General features: G+C 40.3%; 3 protein-coding genes across 3 annotated transcripts; all 3 read right to left on the bottom strand.

The window, feature by feature from the left end:
• Nucleotides 1–711: 711 nt before the first annotated feature.
• LOC108228786 (trace amine-associated receptor 13c-like) lies at nt 712–1,771 on the bottom strand. The gene is made up of 2 exons (XM_017404402.2): nt 1,604–1,771; nt 712–1,522 (listed from the first exon to the last, which is right to left on the bottom strand). The coding sequence occupies exons 1-2, from the start codon at nt 1,765–1,767 to the stop codon at nt 712–714; spliced, it is 975 nt and encodes a 324-aa protein (XP_017259891.1). The 5' UTR covers nt 1,768–1,771.
• Nucleotides 1,772–6,968: 5,197 nt separating this feature from the next.
• On the bottom strand, nt 6,969–8,024 carry LOC108228787 (trace amine-associated receptor 13c-like). Its single transcript, XM_017404403.1, has 2 exons — nt 7,861–8,024; nt 6,969–7,779 (listed from the first exon to the last, which is right to left on the bottom strand). Exons 1-2 carry the CDS (start codon nt 8,022–8,024, stop codon nt 6,969–6,971), a joined length of 975 nt encoding a protein of 324 aa, XP_017259892.1.
• A 3,138-nt stretch (nt 8,025–11,162) lies between these two features.
• LOC108228788 (trace amine-associated receptor 13c-like) lies at nt 11,163–12,512 on the bottom strand. The gene is made up of 2 exons (XM_017404405.3): nt 12,345–12,512; nt 11,163–12,195 (listed from the first exon to the last, which is right to left on the bottom strand). Exons 1-2 carry the CDS (start codon nt 12,509–12,511, stop codon nt 11,385–11,387), a joined length of 978 nt encoding a protein of 325 aa, XP_017259894.2. The 5' UTR covers nt 12,512; the 3' UTR covers nt 11,163–11,384.
• Between the last annotated feature and the right edge of the window lie 3,198 nt (nt 12,513–15,710).

The raw sequence follows: 15,710 nt of genomic DNA on the forward strand, positions 1-15,710 counted from the left end.
TCACAACTAGTAGAAAGGCCAACATTTACCATCATGTATTTTACCAGCTGTGAACAGTCAGTTGTACTAAATGCATCATTGCTGCACCATATATTGCTGATGTACACCACCTTGGATTGTACCTGGCTAAAATCTTTTTGTCAAAAGAATAGTCATTTGTGAGAAAGAGAGGGTATAGCTGGATGGTGTGTGTTAAGCTGTGCCAGAATATTTGTTCTTTCTCCATTTTCATTGCCTCCTCAGTAGGTTGCCATGTACCTCTGCTTCCATAATGGGAGGTCGGTAATCTTCATGTCAAGCAACAGTTTTAGGTTGCATTTTAGCAAACAAATTTGTACCTGTCTCTAAGCAATAGTGACTGTCACATCTTTTCAAACTTTAGAAAAATAAAATCTAAAATCCTGCCCTCAAGAAGAAACAGTAGTCTAGTATTTGTCCAAAAATGTTCTATTTTCACACAACTTGTTTCTTTTTTGTTGACATTGTGATCTGTACTCAGTTCAAGTTCCTCAGCCAAACAACACACATTAAGGTCAAAGTTCACGTTGAGTAAAAATTCTCAGTGGCAGTTCATTTATAAATGTCCACTTAAATGACCATTCCTTCTCAGTCATTGCTTTTGAGTCCACTAAAAACCAGACGACAGGGACTTCCAATCTTCACCGAATGCCTTTAATGTAGATCACCCCACCAATCCACCGCTGTGACATTCTACAACATGTTGGTGTCACAGGAGTTGAGCTGCACTATCTGAAGCGTAAAAATGAGCCTAATTGACTTTCTGAACCAGGGGTAAAAAAAGGCATAGATAATTGGGTTTAGACAGGAGTTAAAATAAAACAAGCATATTACAAATGTTGCAGAAGCAGTACTGAGAGAGTTATCTTCACCTGTGAGTGCAACACAGTAAGATGGGAACATACAAAGTAGAAACACAGCTACAACAACACCAAGAGTCTTTGCTGCTTTCATCTGAGACTTTTTAGCTTTTACTGAACTGTGAAGAGGAAATGTTGCAACCTGTGAGCGCATTGCTCGAGTCTGAGACACAACAACCATAAACACTCTGAGGTACAATATTACAATCACAGTAATGGGAGTAACAAAGGAAACTGTCAGATCAGCAACTCCTGCAATGTAGCTGATGACAATGACACACTCTCCAATACAGGAATTATATTTGCCTGGTTGTTTCAAACTATCTTTTAGAATCAGACTTTCAACTATCGATGAAGAGATCCAACAAACACAGATACAGATCTTTACTCTGTCCTGTGTGATTTTGGTAGAGTAATGCAGAGGGTAACAAATAGCAACATAACGGTCAATAGATATCAGCACCATGGTTCCTATTGATGCAGAGGTGATAAAATAAGCTAAAAACTGATATAGAGAGCACATGATGTCACCAAGAAACCAACAGCCGTCTATTAGCAGAATTTGAAAAAACAGTAAGAGACTAACAAAAAAGTCTGAAACAGCCAGGGAGAGGAGGAGGAGGTTGGTGGGAGTGTGCAGCTGTCTGTGGAAGCACAGAAATGTACTTTTTATATTGGTTATCAGCAATAACAAAGTAAATTGTGTTAAAATGTTATGTAGCAACCTGAAATGTGAAATGGAGATGATGACCAGCAGGTTGAGAAGTGCAGTTAGCACAGAGATGGAGGAAAACACAATATAGTAGAGCATAACCTCAATGTAAGGAAGCTTTAGTCGACTGCAGGAAGAGTTAAAGAGTTGTGGAAAGCAGAGCTCAGTTTCCTCCATTACTGCAGGTGGAAATGTTAAATCGTGAAACTTCTCTGTTTTGTTCTCATCCAGCTGCTTTATCTCCGCCTTCTGTTTCAGGCTCCACACTTGTCTGTTTAATTCTCTCTATGGAGATTAGATTACAAGAGTTTCTGTTGATGATTTGTTAAAGTAAAATTATGTTTTCTTCTACAAACAGAAAACTAAAACTGGTCTGAACTGTTTAGGGGGTCAACTATGCTAGAAAGATATAGAACAAGTTCTTTAAAAAAATAAAAATAACAATATCATAATCTGGATTAACACCGAAATGGGATCTGTTGATTTTTGTAACAACCCCAACATATCCTAAAAATTTCAATGAAATCAATTCTCTAGTTTTTCCAGTTAGTTATTATTATTATTAGTTATCTTGTTAACAGAAGGAAAAAGACACCAACAGACATGGCCGAAAACATAACTTCTTTGGCACAGGGGTTAAATAGGTCACCTGTGACCTTGACCTTTGACCTAGAAATCAATAGTGATCACCTTTGACCCATGAGGTGTCCAGCTGTGCAGTTTGACATTCCTGCATTACACTGTTGCAGAGTTAGAGCACAGGATCTCCTGTGACCTTGATATTTGACCAGATCAGCACCAAAATTTAATCCCTTGCTCCTTGTTGCATGTTTTTCTGAAAATTTCATAAAACTTTTGTAACTTCCTGAGTAGACTTGTGCACAGATAGACAGACAGACAAAGAAACACACACTACTGAAATCATAACCTCCATAGTGGAGGTAATAAATGACTCAAGATCTGAAAGCAGTTGATAATTTATTTTGCAAAATTGTTTTAGTCTTGCATAGCTTGAACAGTTTGGCAGTCTGAATTTCTCTTTGCCAGTAGCATCAACAAAAATATACAGTTTGTTCCGTAGTTATATCTATGGCAGACGTTGTCTGCACACCGACTCTGAAAATGACAGCTTTGACAAAAACTCACTCAATTTGGTCCATTTGGTCTTACCTTTTGCCAGTGCCTTTTGCTTTTCACTTATTGCCTTTTTGGCACCATCTTCACTTTTTAAATATCCATTTACTTAGGAATCTAACTCAGTCAGTCTTATAGAACAGCCCTGTGTGTCAGGCCAGTTGTGTTTATATGGTGGTGTCAAAGCAAACTGCACAGTGAGCATCAGCTGTGTTTGTGAGTGAAATCTGCATGTGTTAGCAGCTCCAACTCTTGTTGTTTATAATTCTTATCTTAAAACACATTTGTGCTTAGCTTTTAATTTAGCATGAGAGTTTAAATTTTCCCATTGTAATGTCATAAGTCAGAGTTTGGATTATTTTTGCATTAACAGCCTAATGCAAAAATGGACTATTTCACCTAAACTAAACCACCAGTGTTTTGAGAAGAAACCCAGAGGCCTCTATTGATCTTATCAGACCAAAAGGAGCCACATGCTAGCAGGTTCCCCTTCTGATGACCCATACAATAGCCATAAACTCACTGTGTGGTGATCTGTGAGTTACTTCCTCATGGGCCATCTTGTCCTCCTATTGGCTGAGTCATCACATCATCCACACCTGCAGAAGATCAGGCTCATCAGGGAGTACGTGTACTTAAGGCCGCGGTGGGGATCAGACCAGCGCTGGAGCATTTTTTGTCTCGTGGTAAAGTCTCTGAGCCTTTTACCTTACCTTGTGAACTTAGAGATTTTCCTAAGTGTGCCTTTGTGTTTTTGTACTCCACTAGAGTTACCTGTGTTCCGGGATGTCCAGTCTGATCGGTACCCCGAGCCACCAACGAGCTAAGTACCCAGAGCTACTTACCTGTGCCTGTCTGCCTCTCTTTTCTGCAACCTGTGGAGGACGCACTTACCTCAGCCATCCAGAAATCTACAAACTGGAAATGCCACTACCAGCGAGTACTCACCTCATCATCTCCTTCAACGCTGGACTCACTCTTCCTCTCTGTAAGAAGAAACACTCCTGGAAATTACTCACTCATCTCAGCCTGTTAAATCCAGAAAGATCACTCACGTACTTACCCTCATCCTCTCTTCCAGATCCAGGCTCCAGTTGACTATTGCATTTCTCGCTGTAAATAAAATCACTTACCGTAACCTTCGTCTCCTGAGTCTGTCAGTCGCTGTGCTGCTCTTTCTCTTTGACTAAGTTAAAAACCTGACACACTGTTGTTGACTCGAAACAAGAGTTACACTTCCTTCTCAGACATTGTGACCCCAAAGACTAAAACAATGTGTCAATTGTACTACTTTGGAAGTAATTTACATTCTGAGAAGAGAACAATCAAAGACCCAGTTAAACTCAAGAAATGGATAACGCCTTCGGTCTACGAACGTCAAAGGAATGATCAAATTCCTTTAGACCTGGAAAGAAAGTACCACAGTGCCCTTTTTGGTATTCTGGTCTCTGCACAGTATAGTTTGGACTATATTATCAAATGTGAACTTTCTAATCTGTTCAAAATAAGTTTCTGGACTGCAACCTTCATGTTAAAATGTAATATTGTGCTAACGTTATTTTTTTTTTCTCTTTTCTTTTTACAAGAGCAACCACAGGTTCTTATTTTAAAAATTACAAGAGTCACACATTTCATCTTTGATGTTTTTATGTCTATGTGTTTTCTGTTTAGCTTTCATTCATTTGCATATCTGATGTCATGTAAAAACATTAATGCCATTTGACCGTAATATGGGACATGTGTAAGTAAAACCCACTCAGTACCTCCCATCAGGTTACAAGTGTATCAATATGTTTTACAGTGCTAATAACCAGAATTCATTGAGTTCTAAAGGATCAACTTCATGTGAGAAGACTTAACTTAATCACTGATCGCATCTGCTTCCCCTTTTGCTAATTAAATTTCATTTTGAGGCAGAAAAGGAATGCAAATATCTAATCAAGTTTAGGTATTTCTGCCTCCGAGGAGAGTACTGCTCATTGGCTAAATGTCCACCAAAACTCCTGCCTGTCTTTTGAGAACTGCGGCTCTGACAAGCCCAACCCCCGGCTTTGTTTAAAAGGTCTAGCGCAAAGCTCTCCGCGCTCTCTCCGCCCTCTCTCCGCCCCTCTGGTCTGGTCTCGTCTCTTTTTAACTTTTTCCTCTCTTTGCTTTTGTTTTGTATTCATGTTTGTTTTGTTTTTCCACATTGCTGGCTTCATCATATTTTCGTTTTGAACCAAATTTTTGTTGTTAAGAAGTTTTTTAGTTTCTTTCAGTGGGAGACATTGAAGTTAATTTAGGAAGTCAGTTAAATAAGTAACAGTCAGAGCATATATTAAGTTCCACTGCATCGTCTTTGTGAGATTGACTCTTCACCCCAGCCTAACCATCAAATCAGCTTCGAACGACCATCTAAGGGTCGTTCACCTGCCTGCCAAAGATGAGCTGCCGACTGTTTGGACCACCGGAACCAGCCGAAGGTTCGACTCAATTTCTGCTGACAGAAAGTGTCCTGGAAACGACACCTTCCGGTCACCTTCCTCCTGCCGTGGCCTAAAAATTCCTGGCTGGTACCGAGTGACAGCAGCCAGACGGATTCTTCTCTTGGTAGGATGAACTCTCTGAACCGTTTGATGAGTGGCTTTTAATGGTGCTTCGAGCTGATCTATAGAGTTTCTCACTCAGGTGGTCAATTCCATAATAATAATTGTGATTTTCATTATGCAAAGTTAATTTCTCAAACCCCTTCTGCCTCAAAATTTTAACTTCTTCGATTAATTTAGACTTTCTGTTTAACCTTTATGCCTCAATCAGTATGTTATTACCATATTCAAACATGTAATATTTTCATAACATGCCAGAACTTGTGTTATATTTGTTTATTTAAAAAAATCACATAAATAGTGCAAAACTTAATTCAGTGTGTGTGTGTGTGTGTTTTGATATGATTATGATTTTAATCTGAAGTGAAGAACTCATGATTTAGGATAGTTAAAACCTTGATAATGATAACTAAAAATTATAGATTTATGTAATATTTCCCTCTTTGAAAGGGTGGTGCCCCGATATATTATAATTTATAAATCATTAACAATTCAAACATCTCCATCTCAAAATAAAATATACCCTTTCCCTTACACCATCATATAATATGTGATGTCCATTTCTTTCTTTGGTTTTATTCATTTTCTTTATTCAATTCTCTGGTGTTGTGCTTTCTTGTTATGTCTTTATCTTATGTACAATACTGTAAATTAAATAAAAAATGTTCATTGGTGTATTGACCAATATCTGTTTGTTTTTAAAAGTGCTATATAAGTAATCCTAAACTTGATTTTGACTATTTTTGTATACCAAATTATACTGTATTACTTTCTCTAGTTGCGAAATAAACATAAGTGTTGTAATGTAACCTATTTGGATAAAATGTGTCAGGCTGAATAACGGTTCCTTCAAATCCTCCCAGGTGTTACCACTGACATGATTGAACACAGCTACTATCAAAGGTACAGTGAGTTCTCACAACTAGTAGAAAGGCCAACATTTACCATCATGTATTTCACCAGTTGTGAAGTCAGTTGTACTAAATGCATCATTGCTGCACCATATATTGCTGATGTACACAAAGTCCACCACCTTGGATTGTACCTGGATAAAATCTATCTTGTTGTCAAAAGAATAGACATTTGTGAGAAAGAGAGGGTATAGCTGGATTTTGTTTGTTAAGCTGTGCCAGAATATGTTCTTTCTCCATTTTCATTGTCTCCTCAGAAGGTCGCCACATAACTCTACTTCCATAGGGGGAAGTCTGCCATCTTTATCTTAAGCAATGCTTCTTGGTTGTATTTTAGCAAACTAACTTGTACTTGTCTCAAAGCAAGAGTGACTGTCGCATCTTTTCAAATTTAAAAAATATATATATAAAATCAAAAATCCTGGCCTTGAGAAGAAACAGTAGTCTAAGGTTTGTCCAAAAATATTCTCATTTCACACAACTTGTTTGTTATTGACAAAGTGATCTGTACTCAGTTCAAGCTCCTCAGTCAAACAACACACATTAAGGTCAAAGTTCACATTCAGTAAAAATTCTCAGTGGGAGTTCTAGCATAAATGCCCACTTAAATTAACCATTCATTCTGAGTCATTGCATTTGACTACACTGCAGACCATGCCACATATGGAACAACAAGAATACAGGGACTTCCAACCTTCACCCAATGCCTTCAATGTAGGTCACCCCACCAATCCAGCGCTGTAGCATTCTACAACATGTTGGTGTCACAGGAGTTGAGCTTTAATATCTGAAGCGTAAAAATGAGCCTGATTGACTTTCTGAACCAGGGGTAAAAAAAGGCATAGATAATTGGGTTTAGACAGGAGTTAAAAAAATACAAGCATATTACAAATGTTGCAGAAGCAGTACTGAGAGAGTTATCTTCACCTGTGAGTGCAACACAGTAATATGGGCACATACACAGTAGAAACACAACTACAACAACACCAAGAGTCTTTGCTGCTTTAATCTGAGACTTTTTAGCTTTTACTGAACTGTGAAGAGGAAATGTTGCAACGTGTGAGCGCATTGCTCGAGTCTGAGACACAACAACCATAAACACTTTGAGGTACAATATTACAATCACAGTAATGGGAGCAATAAAGGAAACTGTCAGATCAGCATATCCTGCAATGTAGCTGATCACAAAGGCACACTCTCCAATGCAAGAGTTATATTTGCCTGGTTGTTTCAAGTTATCCTTTAGAATCAGACTTTGAAATATTGATGAAGAGATCCAACAAACACAAATACAGACCTTTACTCTGTCCTGTGTGATTTTGGTAGAGTAATGCAGAGGGAAACAAATAGCAACATAACGGTCAATAGATATCAGCACCATGGTTCCTATTGATGCAGAAGTGATAAAATAAGCTAAAAACTGATATAGAGAGCACACGATGTCACCAAGAATCCAACAGCCGTCTATTAGCAGAATTTGAAAAACCAGTAAGAGACCAACAAAAAAGTCTGAAACAGCCAGAGAGAGGAGGAGGAGGTTGGTGGGAGTGTGCAGCTGTCTGTGGATGGACAGAAATAGACTTTTTATATCAGTTATCTGTAATAACAAAGTAAATTGTGTTAAAATGTTATGTAGCAACCTGAAATGTGAAATGGAGATGATGACCAGCAGGTTGAGAAGTGCAGTTAGCACAGAGATGAAGGAAAGCACAATATAGTAGAGCATAACCTCAATGTAAGGGAGCTTTAGTCGACTGCAGGAAGAGTTAAAGAGTTGTGGAAAGCAGAGCTCAGTTTCCTCCATTACTGCAGATGGAAATGTTGAAGTGTGAAACTTCTCTGTTTTGTTGTGATCCAGCTGTTTTATCTCCGCCTTCTGTTTCAGGCTCCACACTTATCTGTTTAATTTTTTCCATGGAGATTAGATTAAAGGAAGTACTGCTGATGATTTGTTAAAGTAAAATGATGTTTTCTTCTACAAATAGGAACCTAAAAGTGGTCTGAACTTTTCAAGGGCTCAGCTATGCTAGGAAAATATGGAACAATAGGATCTTTAAAAAAATAATAATAATATCATTAACTGGATCACCACCAAAATTGATTTTTTTCTTTTTTTTGTGACAACCCCAACTCTTCCTAAAAAGTTCTTTGAGATCTGTTCATTAGTTTTTCTGTGATCTTGGCAAAGGCCGCCACTTACTCAGGTGTACTGTGCGTACTCCGTGAGCTGCGCCGACTCCAGGTGGACTGTCTGCGGACGGTTGAGACTTCATACTCAAGCATACAGATTGCCTAAAAGTCTCCCATGACAAATTTCAGTCACGGCGTCACCGGACAAGGAGGAAGAGGTCGCTTGCCTCTTACCTTAAAAAACAAAATAAAAGAAGGTGCCTTTTAGCCCTTTTTCTTCACCAACAGGGCAGCCACCGCACACCTGTCAGTGCTGCATAGAGAGTGGCAGTCGAGATGAGCACTGGCGCTGATTCTTAACTGAGAGCGAATGGTGTCGCACGCCATCGCCGTTTATTGTACTACACCGAGTACGCGTACGTGGTCATAAAAAATTATCTTTGTGCGGACATGTCCGGTGGACGACCGCCTCAAATACGTGCGGACCTTCGGGGAGTGAAGTATGTGGGGGCTTTGACAGATGGACAAATAAAGCAACGGACACGGCCGAAAACATAAAATCCTTTGCGGAGAGGTCATCTGCTGGAGCATAGAGATTTTATCAAATGGGTCACTTCTCGACTTGGAAATCAATAGTGATCACCCTTACCCCATGAGGTGTCCAGCTGTGCAGTTCGACATTCCTAAATTGCACAGTTGCAGAGTTAGAGTACATGCTCATCTCTGACCTTGACCTTTGACCAGATCACCACCAAAATTTAATCATTTGTGTCTTGTGAGAACCCCAGCATTTCTTGAACATTTCCTCCAAATCCATGTATTAGTTTTTAAGTTATCTGGATGGACAGACAGACAGACAGACAGACAGACAGACAGACAGACAGACAGACAGACAGACAGACAGACAGACAAACAAACCACTGCTAAGGAAAACAGGCTCCTTGGTGGAGACAAATACAGTAGTCCAGCCTTGAAATCCTACACAGCTGGACACCTCATGGGTCAAGGGTGATCACTATTGATTTCCAGGGCAGCTGTGACTCAGTGGTTAGAGCAGTTGTCTTCCAATGAGAGAGTTGGTTCGATTCCTGGCAGGAGTCACATGTCAAAGTTTCCCTGGACATAACACTAAACCCCTTGTTTTCTTTGATGTGTGCCCCATGAATGAAGTTTAAAGCACTGATTAGTCTCCATAGAATAATTATTTCAGATTAGCTTTGTAGAGATGTAGTAAAGTCTATCTGGATGGATAAATGAGGGCACAGATTGTGTTGTAAAGCACTTTGAGTGGCCTGGTTGGCTAGAAAGGCACTATATAAATACAGTCCATTTACCCTTTTAGAAGTGATAATTGCATGGACCTTTTCCTTTTGAATACGATGGTCCTAATTTTATTTTATATAACTTGGGCAGAAAAAAGTGTCTGAGCCAAATTAATGTATAAATTATATAAGTAAAGTAAACCACTTTGCACTTGGCACTTTGTAGTCTGACAGGTATCGTTCTCCCGGCAACTGCCTAACCCAGATTCATCTGGGTTGCCAGACTGAGAAGTGCGATTCGTCACTCCAGAAAACACATCTACACTGCTCTAGAATCCAGTGGCGGCGTGCTTTACATCACTGCATCTGACACTTTGCATTGTGCTACTCAGCCATGGAAGTTCATTCTGCCAAAATGTAAATTAATATTATACTGTGCTCATTTCATGTAGTTCTAAAACATAAATTTGATCTATTCTTGTTTTGTCACTGATGAAATAGAGATGAAGGCCTTTTAAGAACTGACACTCATGTCCCTTTTGTGTTTGATTTATTTTGCATTTGAATGATATATTGTCTTAAACAAACAGTATGTATAGAGTGTGATGTGAATAAATTGTAAAATCAAGGGTAACTGAACTTGTTTCGGTGTGTGATCAAGATTAAATGTTGAAAGTTATTAATGTAATCAGTGAGTATGTTTTGGTTGTTTTTAAAGTAGTTTTTATGTTTATTACTTTGTGTGTGTGTGTGGGGGGGGGTCTGTTGTTTATGCTTTGTGATGTGTACATTTTGTATTTTCTTTGTGTTCAGTTGTTCCCTAGTGTTTCATCATTCCTCTCTCCTGCCACACTCGCCTGCACCTGTTCCCTGTTATCATTCAGCCACCTGTCTCCAATCTCCTCAGCAGCCCCAGTGCTTTTAGGCTCTCAATCTTCACCCCTTTGCGGTTGATCACTGTGCTTTAATGCTCTGTCTGGTTCTCCTCCATACCCTTTGAGTCTCTTCATTATCTTGTATTAGTTTAATTATATGTTTTACCTACAATCCAAAATCTCAATTTATAATGAATACATTCCAGACTTTGTTTAACTAAAGAACAAGCTTTCAGATGGACTGACTGCATGGTGGGATGATCTGTCCACAACAGATATGCGGTGCCTTTAGACCAATGGTGTCAAATCCTGGTCCTGGAGGACCACTAACCTGCTTAGTTTAGTTTTATCCCTGCTGTTCAGCCTGTTAAAAGCCTGTTAATCACTAATTCATTCAAATCAGGTGTGTCAAAGCAGAAAAACAACTAAACCATGCAGGATAGTGGCCCTGCAGGACCAGGATTGGACACCACTGCTTTAGACATTGAAAAACAAAACACAAGTAAAAGGGACATCATAATGAAATTTTTTTTTTAATTCTTTATTTAAGTAATATTTTTCATTACTAAAATAAAAAGAAAAATCATGTGTTTTTAATGCTGCAACATGATTATTAACTTTCAGAAGTATAAAAACTCATTTGATTTTTACGATTTAAACAGTTCAGAGCGGCATACAATTAACATTTAATTTATAGTGGAACTGCTGACAGCTCACTAAAATTTATTAAGGAGTCAAAGCTAGAGTAGTTGTTCTGTTTAGTGTTCCCTATTTTCCCTCATTGGTCATATATTATTCTTTTATACATTATTTTTGTACTTAAACAATGTATAGATTCTCATTTTACTCTGACCTTATCATCTATAACTCTAAATAAAAGGAGAGGATGATCATGCACTACAGTATAGAGGCTTTACAGGAGTCAGTTTGCACTATCTGAAGTGTAACAATGAGTTTAATTGATTTTCTGAACCAGGGATAGAAAAAGACATAGATGATGGGGTTTAGACAAGAGTTAAAGTAGAACAAAAATACTTCAATTGTTGCAGATGAAGCATTAAGTACGGTATCCTGGCCTGTGAGAGCAACACAATAAAAGGGACACATACACATTATAAACACAACTACAACAATCCCAAGTGTCCTGGCTGCTTTCAGCTCAGATTTTTTTGGTGTTCCTGAACACTTGATAGTGACAGCTGTGACATGAGAGCGCATGGCCTGAGCCTGAGACACAACAACCACAAACACTCTCAGATACAGAACTACAATAACAGTAATGGGAATAATGAATGAAACAATAAGATCTGCTAATCCAGCTATATAGTTGATAACTACAACACACTGTCCAGCGCAGGAGTTATATCTGCCTGGTTGTTTTAGGTTTTCCGTTTGAGTCAGACTTTGAAATATCACAGAACAGATCCAGCACAAACAGACACAGATTTTCACTTTCTTATGTGTAATTTTGGTTAAGTAATGCAGAGGGTAACAAATGGCTACATAACGATCAACAGATATGAGCACCATGGTTCCGACTGAGGCTGCCGTAACATAATATGCTACACTATTATACATGACACATGTGAGGTCACCGAGGTGCCAGCAGCCGTCAATGAGCAGTATTTGAAAAAACATGATAAAACCAACAAAGAAATCAGAGACGGCCAGAGAAAGAAGGAGCAGGTTAGTGGGCGTGTGGAGCTGCCTGTGTAGGACGAACAGAAACATATTAATTACCACAAAAACTTTTTAATGGTCACCATTTATAGCAATGGTTGAGTTACAATAAAAAGTGACATGAAATAAACACTCCTGTATAATTATACTTTTGTGATACTTCTTTTTAGTTCTCACCTAAAGTGTGAGATGGAGATGATGACCAGCAGGTTGAGAGATGCAGTGAGCAGAGAGATGGAGGACAATATGATGTACATCAACAACAACTCAAAATGAGGCCGTTTTTGCCTCCTGCAGGAGATGTTGAAGAGCTCTGGGAAGCAGAGCTCAGGTTGCTCCATCATTACAGGAAGCAACTGACCTCCGGCAGCTCTCTGACTGATGCTGTTTTATCTGCCTCATCCCCCCAATCCATCTCATCTCTGTACTTTTGTTTTTGTCACTATGGAAACTCATGTTTGAGTTCCTACCTGTGAGTTGTCCTGAGGTCTTAATTGCTTGTCTGAACCCATAACATTTTCCTTTGTGGAAGTGTCTCTCTTAACTTTGACAAATATTAATTTATACGTGAAAATATATATTACAGCACAAAACATCTTTGGTTTAAATTATATGTATTGTGTTGAATGTGTGTTGATGTATGTAATATTTGTTGCATGCTGACGAAAATCATAAGTTTAAGTCCTGTTTTCTCTGGTCCTGTTTTATGAACAGCAGTAATAATAGGAATTTGTAGGGTCAAGTGGACTCTATTCATGAACACGCTGTTGTCAAAGTTGGAGCTTTGTAAAGTTCAGTGAAATGTTGTACTTGCACATTTTTAATGAATGTTATTGCTTTTTAGAGTATATCAAAACTTACGGTAGTAGTGATGTGCGAGTCCTGAATGAATCGTTTAAAACTTGTGAGTCATTTTACTGAATCGGGAATCATGATTCTTCTTCTCCCATTAACTCACTGATGTGTCCCTGCTACAGCTAGCTAGCTTACACTAACTGCAAAGAAGAGACCAGGCAGGCAACATGCTGGTATTGTGTGACTGTTATGCTAACTGCGTTAAATAAATATATCAAAGTAACTGCTGCATTAGCCTTGTAGGAAAAGCAGCAGCTGTGGTTTCTTGTTTTAACTCAACTGTCCTCCCATACTGTTCCTACTTTTCCTTTCTCTTTTGACTGCTTTTGTTAAGTTGTGGCCACTGTGAATTTTAATAAATCCTTTAACTCGTGATTCTGCTTTCTCCTTATCCAAAACAGCTGAAACATTTCCCCCTGCATTTATTGGAAAATGGTTCTGTATTTTGAGTCCATTCATTCTTTTTATCAAACGTTTTTAATAGGTAGTTAGGTAGGTACATTTATTTATATAGCACTTTTCAGCACAATGCAACTCAAAGTGCTTGTATATAATAGGGGAGATGAGGACAGAGACCAGAATGGAAAAGAAACAAAGACAACAAAGACTGAGCGAAGTGCCATGGTCTTTCTAGTTTTTATCAAAAGTAATCAGAATCTGACAAGGTCAAGAACTCGAGTACCCATAAATCATCAACATTTATTTTTCCACCCATTTCAAAGATTTCTCAATTAAAAGAACAGATATCTTCTCTGCATAAATTATCTTTTTTGTTTGTTTGCTTCTTTTAGTCTTTGAAGAAGTGTAAGAACACTCTCACTCAAGTCTATATGTGCCAGTTTTTTATTGAAGAGCAAAAAAAATAAGTGTGAGCATTTACAATGTTGTGGGTTTTTTTGTACAGGATTTTAGACTTTAACTACTTCACCATACCTTTTGAAGTTCAGCTCATTAAGGATATTACGACTATGACAAGTTTTTGTAACCTTTGAGTAATTTGCTTTTTCCTCTTAGAAAAGCACTGAGAATGCTCCAAATGACTGAAAACCTTTGTACTCTTTACCATACCATACCAACTTTATTTATAAAGCACTTTATACACCAACAGGACCAAAGTGCTGTACACAATCATGAAATACAGTACAATCATAAAATAGAAAGGTCAAGTATAAAGTATAAAACAGTACTAAAGTAATTAAAATATTAACAATAAAACAAGGTCAAACATCTCAGATTGTGCCAAAGGCCAAAGAAAAAAGATGGGTCTTAAGAAGGGATTTAAAAACAGCATGTATACAGATCTGCGTCTGTATACATGTGCCATTTTTAGTTTTAGAACGCTGAACAGCCTCTCCTCTGTTCCTCTCCTTGTTCCCCCCAAGCTGGAGCACGTAGAAACCTCAGGACTTCCACCCACTGAACTTAGGGACATCTCCTCTCAAATAAACAGACTTCTTTCATCTACTGCCACAAACACCGATCCCAGACACAACCCAGTCACTTTTTCTCTTATTGCAAAGATTCTTTTGTCCCGTCCTAATCTCCTCAGTCTGGCCCACTACTCTGACATTTACACCACAGTCAGTAAGTTAAAAGGACATTTAAATAATCCATTCACAAGCCTTCAGCCACCTACACCCCCAGCTCACCGGTCACCCAAATCACCCTGTCACCCTTCAGCCCCATGATCAGAGCCGCCTCCAGAGCCCTCTTAGCTCCCTGTGCCCTCTCCCGAGTCCTGGGACCTCTCTGCGCCCTCTGCAGAACCCCCAGTAAAACCTACCAAGTCCGTCAGCGTCTCTGAGGGGGTTGGCAACACCTCTCCGCCATTCAGCGTTCCTGAGGGGGTTGGCAACGCCTCTCTGCCGGTCAGCGTTCCTGAGGGGGTCGGCGACGCCTCTCTACCGGTCAGTGTCTCAGTGAGGGTCGGCGAGGACGACGCTCCACCATCCGGTGTCTCAGTGGGGGTTGGCCGAGACGACGCTCCACTGTCCGGTGTCTCGGTGGGGGTCAGCAGTTGCGGCCCACCGCCTGTCTGTGTCTTCGAGGGGATCGCGGACGACAGCGCCTCAGCTCCCCCTCCTGGGTTACACTAAGGGTTCCTGTCGACGCCTTGCCTCAGCCTATTCCACCGAGGGTCTGGACCGACGCCTCTCTCTGCTGCGCCACGCCGAGGGTCTGGACCGACGCTTCACTCCGCTCTGTCTCACCGAGGGTCCGGACGGACGCCTCGCTCAGCTCCGTCACGCCGTGGGTCGCCGCCTCACTCAGCTCCGTCACGCTGTGGGTCAGCAACTTGCTCCACCCTGCTATGTCGAGGGGTCCACGCTGCGTCCAGTCCGCTGCGCTCTCACCTGCTGGGTCTTCGCCTGCTGGGTCTTTGCCTGCTGGGTCTTCGCCTGCTGGGTCCTCGCCTGCTGGGTCCATGTCTGCCTGGCTCTCGTCTGCTTGGTCCACGTCTGCCTGGTCCACGTCTGACTGGCTCTAGCCTGCTTCGCTCACGTCAGCCTTGTCCAAGTTTGCTTCGGCGAGGACGGCGCCCGGACCTCGCCCCAGAACTCTTGCTCTGCCGTGGACGGCGCCCGGGCCGCCCCCAGAACTCTTGCTCCATCGAGGACGACGCCCGGGCCGCCCCCCAGAACTCTTGCTCCGCCGAGGACGGCACCTGGGCCGCCCTCTCGAACTCTG

This window comes from Kryptolebias marmoratus, linkage group LG6, assembly GCF_001649575.2.
Source record: "Kryptolebias marmoratus isolate JLee-2015 linkage group LG6, ASM164957v2, whole genome shotgun sequence".
NCBI classification, from domain to species: Eukaryota; Metazoa; Chordata; class Actinopteri; order Cyprinodontiformes; family Rivulidae; genus Kryptolebias; species Kryptolebias marmoratus.

Coding starts and splice junctions, on each gene's coding strand:
- LOC108228788 (XM_017404405.3), bottom strand. CDS start 12,511: ATGATGGAGCAACCTGAGCTCTGCTTCCCAGAGCTCTTCAACATCTCC. Junction 12,196..12,344: donor ATCTCCATCTCACACTTTAG/GTGAGAACTAAA, acceptor CGTCCTACACAG/GCAGCTCCACACGCCCACTA.
- LOC108228786 (XM_017404402.2), bottom strand. CDS start 1,767: ATGGAGGAAACTGAGCTCTGCTTTCCACAACTCTTTAACTCTTCCTGC. Junction 1,523..1,603: donor ATCTCCATTTCACATTTCAG/GTTGCTACATAA, acceptor GTGCTTCCACAG/ACAGCTGCACACTCCCACCA.
- LOC108228787 (XM_017404403.1), bottom strand. CDS start 8,024: ATGGAGGAAACTGAGCTCTGCTTTCCACAACTCTTTAACTCTTCCTGC. Junction 7,780..7,860: donor ATCTCCATTTCACATTTCAG/GTTGCTACATAA, acceptor GTCCATCCACAG/ACAGCTGCACACTCCCACCA.